The sequence below is a fragment of the Phoxinus phoxinus genome (assembly GCF_949152265.1).
Source record: "Phoxinus phoxinus genome assembly, chromosome: 4".
Taxonomy (NCBI): Eukaryota; Metazoa; Chordata; class Actinopteri; order Cypriniformes; family Leuciscidae; genus Phoxinus; species Phoxinus phoxinus.
In genome coordinates, this window is record NC_136879.1 from 22,742,397 (window position 1) to 22,758,245 (window position 15,849).

Here is a 15,849-nt window from a genome sequence, read left to right on the forward strand (position 1 = left end):
AGGATGAGCAAAAACGCACTGTTTTGTGTCTGGCCCTTTAAATGCAAATGAGCTGCGGCCCTCGTCACAGGGGGCGGAGCTTCAACAGCTTGTGTCCTTTTACCTCACACAGACACACACTGAACATTTAAAAAACTTTTAGCCTTTTATGTTCAAACCGAAGTCAGATAAAGATGGAGAGACTCAAGAAGAAGTGACGACATTCCTGAATGGTTAGTTGATGAATTTATGTAGTGTATGTGTAGTTATCGTCTAGTCATTGATTAGCTTATTCTGTCATGATAATAAATCTATACATCGCGTTCCCGGGGGTGAGGTTTATGTACATTTTAGGGTTAGTGATATCACTATCCCGGGAGGAATGTGCTGTGTACCAGCCGTTTGATGTAGTCCTTAAAAAGCAAGTTATTTAAAAGAAAATATATCCCTTTGCTTTGAACTTTGAGCGTCGTAACTTTGCAGATGTTGTTTATGCTCAAACAGCAACATTACACACTAACTAAAGTTAGAAAAGTGAAATCATAATCAACCACCCATTTAAATTATTCTACAATGTTTGAAGTCCAAAGGCTTCATGAACTATTTATTTTAATTTGGGTATGCCATTTCATGGATTTGGGTTACAAATAGGAATGCACGTTAACAGATTAAGGTATTAGTTGTGTTGTTAAAGCTTATTTATAATACGGTTGAACTTTACAGTATATTCTCTCTCCTGCTTATTTCTTAGGCAGTGTCAAAAGAAGCCAGTCTCAAATGTTGTATGCAATGGTGTGATGTATTTGCTAAAAAAGAAAGAAAGCGAAACACAAAATAAACAATGTAAAGATGAATTTGACGGATACGATTTTTGAAGAAAAAAACTTTTTTTCAAGGTTTCTATAGATATCGCAATATATTGTTACCGTGGTTTTGTTTTTTAGCCACGATAACCGTGGTGTGAAAAATATGATATAGTGACAGCCCTATTTCAAAATAAACAAACATCAAAACGTTTGCAGCGTTAAAGCGGCAGCCCTTCACGGACGACTGCCACACAAACATAAACAAAACGCAACGTAAAATAGGCCTGGTCCTCTCTCGCCCTTCACCGTCGTCACAAAAAAATAAATAAATCTATTGTATTCTATTAATTCTCTGCACTATGATATGTGACCTTCAGAGTACCCATCAGCCCTCTCTGATGGCCGCAAGGAAGCTCTCAGTGTGCTGGAGGAGTCGCGTCAGGAGTCATCCTTCCCTCACTCTGACTCGGGACTGGGTGACGAGCAGGTACCCAGTGTGATGAACGGGGCCGACCTGGAGCTCGCCATGGGTGGTCCGAACGGCATGAGCGGTCTGTTCTGCACCCTGTCATCGGAGGCCAGGTCACAGGAAAGCCTAATTGAGCCATCAACCGTGGAGCACCTCAAACCCGCCTCATCCATCTCCAGCATCAGCCAGTCCAACAAAGGCATCAATGTCAAGGAAATCCTGAAGAGCCTGGTCGCTGCTCCCGTGGAGAGCACAGAGAGCGGGCCGGACAGCCTGCCTTACCCTGACCACCAGGCCATGAAGAGGGAAGCCCAAGCCATGTTACCCATGCAGTTCCATTCCTTTGACAGGTACTGTACCATCTTCTCAGACGTTTTGAGATGTACTGTATATGTTCTGTATTCCAGGTTTAGTACAAGTTAAGTTCAGTCCACAGCATTTTTGTCATACATTTTATTTCAAAAATGTATTTCTACTCATACCTCCTTTCTTAAAAAACAGAAAACAACAGAAATCTGAAAAAAAGTTACAGTGAGGAGTTTATGAAGTTTGGAAGTCAATGGGACCAATTTGTAAACAGTACACCGCTTCAATAGTGTAGCCACAATGCGTAAATGTTTTAACATGATTTTAGTGTGAAAAAAATAACTTAATAAACTTTTCTGTGATGTTATATGCAATTTTACAACTTTTTCACCACGACAGTGCAATGCCATAAACCCTAAAATCCTGAAACGACTCAAAAAGTATGATTTAAACAGCTCTACAACTCAAATAATACACTCATTAAACAGAGGAATTCATGTAATTATAAACTTTACATTTATGCTTTTAAATCCTCAAACTGTGTCTCCATACACTTGAACTGTTAGTGTATCACCTTAAATCTTAAATCTTAAACAAAAGCTGTTTATTGAACTTAACTTGAATCAAACCAGGGATATTCTTTTAAGTTCTGTATCTCTGTTAAAATGGATTTATATGAACCTCCACCAGGGGGCAGCAATATACATCAGCTTGGGTGCCAAATGTGAAATCATGTGGCTTTATCTTGATTGAATGTTTCTTGTCACCAATAGCACTTCAGTAGCCCATTTACTGCAGATGTATACGTACAAGGCCCTTAAAAGTACCGTGACCTTTTCTGTGTGCATACGATCCCTTCCGTGCCTTTAAACACTACACGATACATCTCGGTCAAACCATGATGGATTCTTAGATCAGTCTTTTCCCTGAGGAATGGCCATAATGATTTTCTTGGTCATAAGCAAGTCATAACTCACTTTAAATTCCCCGTACTTTCTATCACGAAGAATTGCTGTGTTTGAAAATGTCTCAGAGATGTGTTTGAGCGTTTTGTGGTGTGTTTACATTCCAAGGCCAGATAAAATCTCACCGTGATAAGTCTCTGCTCTTAACACATGTCTTCAGTTGAACTGCAAAGCTGTTGCTGTTCAAATCAACATGTGTAAACAGAAATAGTGTCAATGGAAACTTTTTATTTTTGATGATAACCTGTTCACTAAAAGTTATCTCCAGCTGGATGTGAAGACGGTTTTTGCTTTTTTCAAGGCCTAAGTCTTACTCTTTGACTGCACTCTTGGCGATTTGTTCAGGCTGATCTCATTTGTATTTGCACATGATGTTTACATACTTTTTGTATCTTTTGATAATAGACCAGCTGTGCGCGCATTGTGGTGGCAGGAAAACAGTGGTAGCAAATAGAGGACAACAAGTAAACTCCACAGAATAAGAGAGAAAATGTCTTGATGTGCCTTAATGCCTTTGGATGTCAGAATCGACATGAATAAAAAGATGTTTTTCATTTTGATAGAATACTGTCGTTGAAGACACCCTTGGAAACTAAACGCAGACGCATATAAGGTTGCATGCCACAGACTGGACTGATGAAACCTGCGATGATTAGTCCACTATTAAAAAACATGAATTTGACATAAACAATATAGGTCTATATAATATGCACACATATGCAGTTCATAGGGGACATAAAGTATTAGCCATACAGTTACAGCATTAAATAATAGTTAAACTTATAACATTTTACATAGGTAACATTTAAACCTAAACATTTGTATCTCACAATTAAAACTTTTTTTCTCACGATTCTGAGTTTGTATATAGCCACAAATGTTCCATGGGAAACAAATTAAATAAAATTAATTCATGTTAGATTGTCATTATTTTTAACAATTTCAAATGTATACTTGAATACGGCACCAAGAATCACACAGAACAGAATGAAATTGCAGAAATAGGCAAATGTGTTAAATGTGATTAAGATAAAAAACATTTACGGTAATTGATATGATTGATTAAATACAGATTAAATACAAAAGTCTATTAATTCCATGAATTCAATATTCTATGAACCATATTTTATTTGGAAATTTGATGTTCCTGGTAACGTTTCCAGAACGTTCTGAGACGGTCATGATGTGGAGTTCTTTTAAGGGTTGCGGGGCGTTATTTGGTGGACCTTCACAGAACATTCAGGACGTTCTCGGAATGTTTAGGGGACCATTAAGATAGGAAGTTCCCTCTAGGTCTCTACTAGGGTTGTCAAAAAATGGGTACGGAAATTTTTAAAATGTGACGATACCAGGATTTCTGTAGTACCAGTAGTACCGAGTACCGGGTATATTCAGTACCCACTAATAGGTAGTTGCTTCCAGTCACTTCCGTGTTTATTTAAGCGCAGGGCTCCAGACTAACTCTTTTTACTAGGAGCACTGTAGCCAATATATATCATGATACTAGTGTCTGTGAACATTAAACTGCAAAAAGACTATATGAATCCTACATGTTCTGCTTGTCTTTGTGTTAATTAATGGCGCAGATGCGTGCGTTCCATTTAATTTACCTCACAAACACACTGAAGAACGCGTGACGCTCGCTGTGTTTTCAGCCTCTGTCGCCTCACTATATGAAGACATGAATGCATGAACTTCATCTCCAGAGCCACTCTGAGAGTCACTTCTGGTTTAATTTAACGCGTCAAAATTGGTTTAATTTGAAGGAATTACTTCTTGAAATGATTACCATCATAAATAATAAACTCATTGAATTGAATTTAATATTTTTTTCAAATAGTTTAAAATAGGATAAAACAAAAATTGTAAAATAGGACACAACAGATCTTGCTGTGGTACCGAAATACCAATAACTGTAGCAATAAATAACTAACATTTGAATGGTAGCCTATTGGTACGGACTACTGGAATTTTGGTATTGTTACATCCCTAATAGTAACATAGTTGTATGAAACGTTGCCCTAATGTTATATCGGGAACGTTATTAAATTACCAACAGAGGACCTTGTGGAAATATTCCGTCAACATCCCAAATGTCCTCTTTTTGTTACGTTGCTACATTTTGTGACCATACAATAACAATAAATAACCAATAATAAACTAACCAATATGGAACATTATTATATGACCAACAGAGGACCATGTGGAAACGCTCTGTTAACGTCCCACATGTCCTCTTTGTAACGTTCTTATGTGATCATAAAATAACCAAAATGAAACGTCCCTCTTAAAGTCATATAAGGAACCTTGAACTGCGGCACTTTCAAAACCAATAGAGGTCGTTCTAGGAACGTCCCTAATGTTCTGTAAAGGTTCGGGATTTTCGTCACCTTTGGAGAACTTTTAGGGAACGTTGCGCAAGGTCGCGAGAACGTCCCCTCCTACCTGGGTAAGCAGGCAGATATTTAGCTAGAATAACTTACAATGTGCACCAGACTTTGTGCCAATACTTAAAAGTATTTATCCTGTGAGATTAGGCCCAAACAATGTGCTAGATATTGAGTCACCGGAACAATGGATCCGCAGTAATGCATGCAGCCGCCACCGATGAGGTGTGCCTGCTGACTAGTAAAGGTGGTGTGTGTGTAAATGTGTTTGTGAGTGTTAGGAAGGGTCTCCAGGGCGTTGATGACAGATTAAACAGAAGCGCCCCATGCGCCCCCAGCTCCCCTCCTGTCGTCCTCACCCCTCAGCACCCTAATGGAGGCTGGCAGGCAGAAATGAGTTGCCATGGCAGAGTGTATTATTTTTGAAATGCTTTCACATAGGCTGTCCGCTGACGCCGGGTCGTACCACTCACTCCTGCATGCTTTAATGTCATCTGCCGGCCCTGAAATTGCTGTGTCTAATTGTTTGCCACCTGCCACCAAATGAGATGCCAGACGTGGACAGGCTTCTTCGATTGTGTGTCAGAACCTAAATAGATTGGGAGTGACATCAAAAAAAGCCTCAAACACACGAGTGATGAGGACTGACATCACCGTCTTTCTGGGACTTTCCAGAGGTGAATTTTTTCAATTAGTATTGAATAAGCAGGAAGCCGTGTTTGCAGATGGGGCCGCCATCATAAAGGACTTGCTTTGGCTTTGAAAGTCAATTCAAATCAAAGAGTTTGCTGGAGAAACACTTTAATACGTTAACATGGGTGCATGTCAGTGTCAGTGGATGGTATGCTTATAAACCGAGTGATACCAATGTAGTTTGCCACTATATGAGACCTACTCATTTAATTATTATTAATAATGTTCATTTATGAGCCGATACGGTTTGTAATCCTAAAAGCCATTTCAAATAAAACAAACTATTTGCAATATTCATAGTCTACACTAGATTGATCCGTGCTTTATTCAAAGCAAGTCAATTAAAAAAAAAAAAACTATTAATAATATATGCGGCGGATAATTCATACATCATTCACAAGCTCCAAGCCAATGAATAATTCACGAGGAGTGTTCATATTTTATTAGGAGCTTGTTTATCAGTCTAATACTATCAGCTCTACCTGTCAAATACCTGCAAGAAGCCGACATGTTATGAGTAATAAATACTGTGTGCTCGGGGGGGTGGGGGTAAGCATGCTTTGTGGATCTTTATGCTCAAAACTGTTCAGATCAAATGCAAACTGAGATTTAGGATTTGTATTTGACTCGTAATTCTGTGTTAAATGCACAATAAACTATCACGTCCATATTACACATACTACTATAACCCCTGGTTTCACAGACAAAGCCTATTCCCAGACTAAAATGTGTGTTTGATCTGTTTTAACTGAAAGCAACTTGCACATATCTTAAAATAAGTCACTGCCATTGTTTTGTCTCTAGAAGAAACATTGGCACGTTTATAAAATCTACTTAAATGCCCTAATTGAACTAAGGCCTAATCTAAACCTGCTATTTTTGATACATAAACATAAAAAAAAGGGTTGGGATCAGTATGATTTAAAAAAAATAATGTAATACTTTTCTTCAGCAAGGAAAGGATGCATTATATCTGATCAAAAGTGACAGTAAAGATGCTTAGAATTTTACAAAACGAATTAATTATGTTCTTTTGAACTATATATTCCTCAAAGAATCCTGAAAAATAACTTTATTACGTTCCCCCCCCCCCCCCCCCCCCCCACAGAAATACTGTGGAAAAGCCACATTAATTATTATAAGAAATGTTTCTTGAGCATCAAATCATCATCATCATCATAATGATTTCTGAAGGATCATGTGACACTGAAGACTGGAGTAATGATGCTGAAAATACAGCTTTACAGCAAAGGAATAAATTACATTTTAAAATATATTAAAATAGAAAAGGGTTATTTTTTAACTCTGATAATTTTTCACAACATTACTGTGGATTATTAATCAAATAAATGCAGCCTTGAAAAAAAAAGAGGGACTACTTTCAAAAACGTTTAAAAAAAGATATAAACTTTTGAATGTACATATTTGCACCTGCAAGAATAAGCCCTCGTAAGTCAGACAATGGTACACATGTATGATTTTAAGGGTCTGTTATTCTCTGTTTGTAGTACTTAAGGGGAAGCACGTGTCAAAGAATGTTTTTGCTTCCTCGCATGCGATCTCAGAGAAACCGTCTGTGTCACGCCACCGCGTTAAAGAGAACGAGTCGCAGTGTCCCAGACGAGTGCTCTAATGTCTCCATCCTCTCTCTGTACAGTGTCTAAGGTCACATTGTGCGGCATCGGGAGGTTTAGCAGGTGACGTTAGAACCAGCCCTGCGCTACATCACCCCAAAAAAACACTGTATCAGCCAGCATCTCGGACCACGTCAAGTTGCGATAAGAAAACCAGACCGATACACACACACAAACAAAATATCATTCCATCCTCCAAAACACTTGACTCTGTCATGTGTATAATATCAAACTAATCCTCTCCTGCGCTTTGCTATCGGGCTAAGGTGGGTTTCCGTGAATCTGTGGAAACACACAGGAGATTATCGGCGAGGTCAAGAGTTTAATGTGAACTCGTGATCCTGCTCGTCTCCAGCGCTATTTTCAGCTCGTTGCCTCTGGAAACCATGTGATTTGCTGCTTTGTCTATAAATAAGCTGGGGAAAAAAACTGATTTCTTGAAGGCATAATTAAGTTGATTAGTATATTTAGTCCCTTTTTAATGATTTAATATGTTTAGCAGCTATATTTAGAGACTATTTCTTTAATTATCTCTTCAGAGATTTGCAGCTGGCCAGTGTTGAGAGGGTCAAAGAAGGATGACAAGATGACTGCTGGTTTTGTCATTTTGCCCCATTTCCTGCAATATGAGGGTGGTTACTGTTATGCCATTTGAAGTGCTTTATATACATTTATTTTATACTTTTAAACGTGTGTGTTTAAGGAAGTGTTTCTATAAAAGGATGTTCTAAACGTTCAGACATACAGTGTCGTATTGCTCAGGCACTTTTTATTTACACAAAGGCTAGAATAATGCCTGATTTTTGTGATTTCTGTGCCTGAGAATTATGTCACTTGCTGAATGATGATGTTGTTGAGGAACTAGCTTTCCTTTAAATCAAAACAACAAGATGAAAAAAAAACATAATTGACGACAAGATTTATTTATGTATTTATTTATTTATTGCAGTACTTAAATTATTTTAAATTCACCTCTGTGTGAATTTATGTGTGATATTGTGATTTAAAGAAATCAAATAAAATGCTTTTTAATTGTATTTATTCAATTGTAATACCAATAATTCCTAATCAAATTGCAGTTTGTTTACTATTTAAAATTCACTTCTGTGTTAATTTAATATTATATATATACAGTGTGTGTGTGCATATATACACACACACACACACACACACACACACACACACACACACACACACACACACACACACACACACACACACACACACACACACATATACATTTAATAATATATACACACATGTATTATATAAACAAAAACTTATGTTAAATGCTATTAAACGATTTGACAGTGCTAATTGTCTAAGACAGTATTATGACAGTATTATGATATATACATTTTTAATGTAATGTTTTTATAATTTAATAATATTTTATATTAATATTTCATCCAATATAGTGAGATGGAATGGGGACATGTAAATGTAATGCACAGTACGAATAACCATAATGTTTTCTAAGGTGATCCCTCAAGACTGCCCCGCTATAGCAACAGCAACATTTGGTGACGCACCTGGAAAATCTCTCTTGATGAATTCCTCTCTTGAGTTTGACATTATGTGTCGAGGCACCGAACTGGACAAACAGCAGAAAAGAGAAACATACCTAAAACCCATCAGTCACTGCTTTTGATTTTACTGTTTGTTTGCCCTGATCTCTCCTTGCGTTATATCGGGAGGCAAGCGCAGGTCGGCAGGACAGCGGGATGTTTACTCTGCCCGCTGGTTTCCCCTGGCCTTGCCACTGCGACCTGTTCAGTCTGGCCACTGTCATCCAGCCTGACCGGACTGTGGAAAACTGCCGTCAATCTCCCTCCGGCTTAATCCACTCATTTCACAAGCAATCATGTGTTTATTGTTGCAGGTGAACTGTTTTCTTTAGCTTTGTTAGATGTTTCCTTTCACTCCCGTGGAGTCTGGAAGCCTGTGTAGTTCACTTGCCCCCTTTCGGGAAGTGCGTGGTAAAATCCATTCTGTTTGGTTATATGCGCACGCACCTGCCGACCCCAGTGCCTTGTTCTCACCGGGTTATGGGGACAGTTTTCCAGTGCATCAATAGATTGTGTACACTTTGTTTCCTCCCTCCTGCAGGAGTGTGGTGGTACAGGCCAAGAAGCCTGCGTCGGGCCTGACGGTGAACACAGTGGGCAGTTCTGGCTCCGGCAGTGCCCTGACCTCTGCTAGCACCCCAAACATCTTCGCTGCTACATCGGCTGCACCCAAGAGCATGATCAACACTACAGGTAAGCATCGCTCGGACCTATCCTGTCTCAATACATCTTGACCTCTTCTATTATGTTGTTAACTGGTAACTTTATAAGGATAGATATAATGGTCACAACCACTCTCTGTGTCGTTAATGAGACGTTAATTATAACGTGCTAGTGCTTAAGTGAATTTCCACTGAAATGCAGGCTCTGCTCTGCTATTCCTAGAATAATTAAAGATGTCATTCCTGAAAGAATTCAAACCCGTTCGGGGTCAGGAAATTAGATTTGGTGGCATCTTAGCGGTTTGTCCACTAGAGGGAACCCCTCGCTATGTATTTTTTCCTCACACTTGTACCACCATGGAGAACGTCATGGATCCACAGGGACTGCAGTCTCATGAAGATAGGATCTGTATGAAATTTCAAGGTTGTTAGGCAGCCACATGGAGACTGTGAGGAACTTGTATGTCAAGTGTCTGCCTCAGGCTGCACACTGTGAACACTATAGATTTTGCTCTTAAAACTGCAGCTGTTCTATACACCTATTTTGTGTGAATGTGTTTGTATGTGATTATTGCTGTAGGCAGGAATTTCAGGCCTGGTTACATAATATTTGATTCAGTGGGATTCATTGAAAATACCTGGAATGCAATATATTTATACATATACACACACACACACACACACACACACACACACATATATATATATATATATATATATATATATATATATATATATATATATATATATATATATATATATAATGTATATTACAAATTTATATAACAAAACATACTTATTTTTACACAAATGTCTAAATGTTTATCCGCTTGTATTAAGTAAAAAAAAAAAATCACCATATACTGTTACATAAATAAATCATAATACAATAAATCATTTCACGGCTGCATTTATTTATTTGCTAAAAAACATTTTAACATTTTAAATAAATGTTTATTTTATATATTAAATGTATTTCCATTAAAAAAATTGGGGTTTGTAGGTTTTTTAGGCTGCTTTTTAAATATATTAAAATGGAAAACATATATTTTAAATTGTAATAATATTTCAATATTATGATTTTTATCAAATAAATAGTCATATTGTAAAATATTATTATAATTTAAAATATCTGTTTTCTATTATTAATATATTTTTAAAATGTAATTTATTCCTGTGATGTCAAAGCTGTATTTTCAGCATCATTACTCCAGTCTTCAGTGTCACGTGATCCTTCAGAAATCATTCTAATATGATGATTTGCTGCTCAAGAAACATTTATTATTATTATCATTAATGCTGACAACAGCAGTTGTCCCGCTTAATTTTTTTTTTGTGGGAAATACTAATAGGAAATATGAATCTTCTGTAACATTATAAATGGCTTTACAGTCACTTTTGATCAATTAAATGAATACTTGCTGAATGAAAGTATTAATTTATTGACATTTTTTTTTTATAAAACAAATTAAACAAACATTCTAACACCAAACTTTTGAAATGTAGTGTACAGTATATTTTGTTTGAGAACCGAAATATATATCACATTTTCCTTAAAAGAGACTTTTAGGGCCCTATCTTGCACCCAGCGCAATTGACTTTGAACACCGACGCATGTATCATTCCTATTTTGCACCCGCGCACAGCGGACTTTTCCCTCCACAGACGCACGTCGGTAAATTAGGAAATGAACTTGCGCTCGCGGGGGCGGTTCAGCGCAAAGAGGAGGCGTTTTCCGGCGCAAAACTTCCATGGTGCTATTTTCCAGTTTTAGAAAGCAATTGCGCCACTGACCAGGAAAAACACAGTCTAAAGACAGTGGCGCGTTGCGCGTTAGTGACATGGTATTTTAAGGGCGCGTGCTTGGCCATAATGTTAACGCGCATCCACTTTGATTCTCTAATATAAACAGATGCAGCAGTTTTCATTTTTGCAAATCATACATTATTACAAGGAAAAATATTAACACACGAGGGAAATCATTGTTGTGTCCGTGAAGATGTGAAAAAGATCTATCTAGATAAAAAATAAAATAAATCTAGATTAGGCTACACATTTACCCAAATTATACGCCTGTTTAACCGAAGCTAATTTGGGTGGGTTTCTCCCATCTTCCCCAATGTCACTTCTCTGTCTTTTACGACCCTGACGAGAACGTCGGTTTCCTCGGCTGTGAATCGCTCCTGGCGTGCGCCGGCAAATCCCCCGTTATAATAGCAATCGGCCATGGAACAAGCGCGCCGGCTCTTAAAGGGAATGTGAGAGGACGCTCTGATTGGTTTATTTCACGTTACGCCCAAACCACACCTATGAATAATGAAGCTACTTCAGACCAACCCCTTTTAGATTTGCGTCGGGCGCAAGAGTCGTTTATCCCGCAGGGAAAATAGCAACAGCGCCGGGATCCGCCCACAAAGTTACTTGCGCTTTGCACTTTGACACTTGCGTTTCAGATCGTTAAAATAGGGCCCTTAGTCCCCATTGTCCGTTATATACCTCATTGAGATCTTGGAATGCACAAGGGACGTTGATTTGGATTGAGGTTGAATCAGGCCAAGCTGCGCTTCCAGTGAAATCCATCAGAATGTCCCTCTTGACGTTTCCCTTCATCTTGGTGTATTTGCTTATGGGTGGACACTCATCTCTGACACGGCGATTGATGGCTGCGTAATAGATTTCCCATCCTCAGATGTCCCGTGACAGCTTGTGGTTTCACAGGATGACAGTCCATTGCTGTGATGTATCTATCAGAAGCTCCCTGCTGCACAGGGCGCTGTGGACACTGTGCCTTTGACAGAGAGAGAAATAAGAGGAATCGTATCACTTTCTCATGGGGAGGCGAGAGTAATCGTGATGATTCCTTTCTCAGAGCCTGTGCCTCTGTAGTTATGTTGTTACCTGATGAAAAACCCGAAAGAGTATTTGATTTCACTGCATCTGATGTTTTGGTTGGCATTTGTTTTGAATTTTTTCAGTGTCTAAAATTTTTCTTTCTGTTTTTAATGTATTTATTTATTTTCTCCCCCTAAAGTCCACTTTTTGTTGCACCAAAAACGTAATTTAGCCAGTCACAATGCATCATTAAATAAATAAAATCAGCATGTTTCTAACCTCGGATTTCTCTCTCGTTGTCTCGCAGGAGCCACGGATTCTTCCACTTCTTCTTCTTCTTCTTCCAGCTTTGTGAATGGAGCCACCAGCAAGAATCTGCCTGCGGTTCAGACTGTGGCCCCCATGCCTGAGGACACCATGGAGAACATGAGGTGAATCAGAGTCCCGGGATGTGTGTTGAGGCATAAGACAGACAGATGGATAGAGATGCAGCTTGATGTTTATGGGAATAGGATAGTTGGATGATAGACCTACATTTTTTTGACAAGAAGGAAAACCAAGGTTGTGAGGGATAGAATACAGTGTGTCCAATAGATTATACTGTTGTTTAACAACAAACTTTGTTCATCTGATGAAACGTCTTTCCGAAAAAAAGAAAAAACTTTCAGTTGACAAAAACTTTGGCATTGTAAAGAGTGCAAGTCTATCCCTAACAGCCTCATTAAATTCAATATGTCGTGTAACCTGACTAAGGTCTGAATGAAGCAAATTTGAAGCGATTGTGAGGTCACAACATATGTAGATTTATGTTAATGAAAACAAGACTGTGAGTATGCACTGCTCTATACCACTGCACAATATATCAGTAGCATATCAGTTATCAGTCAATTATTTATTATTAGAATTTGAATATACATCAACCAGTATTGGATATTTCATTGTGCCTGATAATTTTCCTTATTTTTATATTTATATTACCTTTGTTGTCATCTAATGTCAACTTAAAGTTGATCTCTAAAACAGTAATAATTCAATAACACTGTAAATGTAATCTTTAGCAAATTTCGATATAATTTTTTTCATACTGTATATTATAATGTTGTTCATTTGTAGCTATACACATCTTAGATTTTAGTGTTTTATATTTATACAGACTAAATAGTATAGAATTGTATATTAAAGGGAAAGTTCACTTAAAAATGAAAATGATGTCATCATATACTCACCCTCAAGTTGTTTCAAGCCTGTATGAATTTCTTTCTTCTGCTGAACACAAAGGAAGATATTTTGAAGAATGTCAGTAACCAAACAGTTAACTTGTCCCATTGACTGTCATAATAGGGAAAAAAATAATATGGCAGTCAATGGGACCAGTTAACTGTCTGGTTACCGACATTCTTCAAAATATCTTCAAAATATCTTCCTTTGTGTTCAGCAGAAGAATGAAATTCATACAGGTTTGAAACAACTTGAGGGTGATTATATGATGACATAATTTTCTTTTTAAAGTGAACTATCCCTTTAAACCATGGTCTGTCTGAATACTCGATTCTGATTGGCTGGAAGGTGTGCAGTAAAACTGTTTTATGCACAGCTATAGTTCCAAGTCATTTTAATCAGCGTTCTATATTAATACGCTGTTTTCATTGAAGCGTACATACACATACTTCACTCTGAGATTGCACTTCGCACATACAGATACATTCAGAAGCACAGACACTTGTTATCAACGCTATCCCACTACTTATATTAACAAATTAACTTGGCTACTGAATCGCTACACTATATTTCTCAGCAACGAGGGGGTCACATTGCTGGTTTTGAAGTCATTCAACTCAGAGAGAGACTGCACAGACGCAGGAAATCCACACACGCACATCTCATCTCTATCTCTCTCGATAATTAATTCAAATAAATGCTATAATTCATTCATTCAAATAAATACAATCTTATGCTTTCGCACTACTCTATCTCTGTGTCTGATTTAAAGTGGGCAGAATGCTTGATCTAACGAGCCTTAACTTATGAAAATAACTGTTGTTTTTATCCTTCCGGTCAAATATTGCGCTGTTAACATCAATTACAGCTTTATTATAACCTTTATTTTACCAGGAAAAGAAACACACTGAGATTAAGAATCTCTTTTACAAGAGCGTCCTTTAAGTTGTCAATGCTGGAAAATGGCCATGGTATAAGCAGGATAATCCACGGCTTGCTATGCATTAAACGATTCGCGTCAGGTGGTCCTTGCCTCCATGCCGTGCCTTAAAATTGTTTAATGCACAGATAGCAATGGAGTATTCCTCACTTGAATTATATATACCGGTGTATATATATTTTTTTTTAGAAGTATAATTTTTTATCGGCAACATAACCTGAAAATAATTGCCGGTGCATCCCTACTTAAATTTCATAATTCAAGTTTTTTGTGCACTGTATGTCAATGTGTCAGTCCCTCACAGTTTAATTTGCATTCATTGCAAAATATGCTATCTACCTTGACTAAGGTCCATATTTCCAGGCAGATTAATTTTTAAATTATTAATTATTATTTATTGAATGTGTGTCTTATATTTCTGTAGACACCATTTAAAAAAAGGTGTACCTCTTTAACATTGTAAAATCACTGTAAAACACGCCCTCAGACGTGTATTGCTTTATTTGAGTGTGTTTGTGAGTGGGAAATGTTTCCTCTGTCAGCAGCTCATCACATGCAGTTGTGTTTGTTCAGCCAGCCATGCTATTCCTGAGTTTTTATCCTCACCGCCACAAGATGGGGTCAGCACTCAGCCTTGTTTTTTTCACGTTTACAGACATTGTGCCTTTCCTTTGTTTAGGGCATCAGGCGACGATCATTTTGCTTGTTTTTATTATCGTGGTTTCGACAAACAAGACACCCCACGCCTCAAATACATCCCCTGTCTTCTCTCTCACTGCCCACCGCGTGTGTTTGTGGTGTTAGAGGGGGCTACGCGAGCACTAATGCAGAGAAATCAGTGCGCGTAGGTGTTTTGGGGAGTGTGTGGAAAACCGTGCTGACCTTGGCTCAATCCCTTCACCTCGTCTAATGCTTTGTGACAGACATCTCACAGACACACCACCGTCTGACTACAGAGGAGAAAGCGCGCGTGTGTGTGTGCAGCTCTATCTCGTGCTCTCCGGGGGCCTCTACACTTCACACACACACATATACGCACACTTTGTGGCTCCTCCGCCGCGCCAGGAATCGCAAATCAGTTTCCATGGCAGCGGTAACCGACAGCACTTACTGGGAGTGTGAAGTCAATGATGAAACTGTCTGAATGCAGAGGCTGTGATGCCTAACCCGCACTTCGAGAGACAAGAGATGGGTTTCGCTGTCGCTGCCTGCGTCTCATTAGTTTTTCTCTTTTTTTTCACTTATTTTCTGCTCTTTCATGACACACAATAGCTTTAGTGTTGCATCTTTCGCAATAAAGACACCAAAAAGGAAACCATGTATTTTTTCAAAGCTTACGATCTAATTATCTTCAGATTTGCAACCTAGACAAGCGAACCCAAGGAAATTT

At 38.2% G+C, this 15,849-nt stretch overlaps 1 protein-coding gene across 2 annotated transcripts in view; it reads left to right on the top strand.

The window, feature by feature from the left end:
* Window positions 1-15,849, top strand: part of nbeab (neurobeachin b) — a gene marked incomplete at its 5' end in the record, with an annotated part of 258,401 nt that overhangs the window by 118,007 nt on the left and 124,545 nt on the right. For both annotated transcript variants that reach the window (XM_079608909.1, XM_079608908.1), the window contains 3 exons: window positions 1,163-1,604; window positions 9,349-9,500; window positions 12,609-12,732. In XM_079608909.1, coding sequence (XP_079465035.1) covers window positions 1,163-1,604; window positions 9,349-9,500; window positions 12,609-12,732 — 718 coding nt within the window. The remainder of the gene's footprint in view (window positions 1-1,162; window positions 1,605-9,348; window positions 9,501-12,608; window positions 12,733-15,849) is intronic.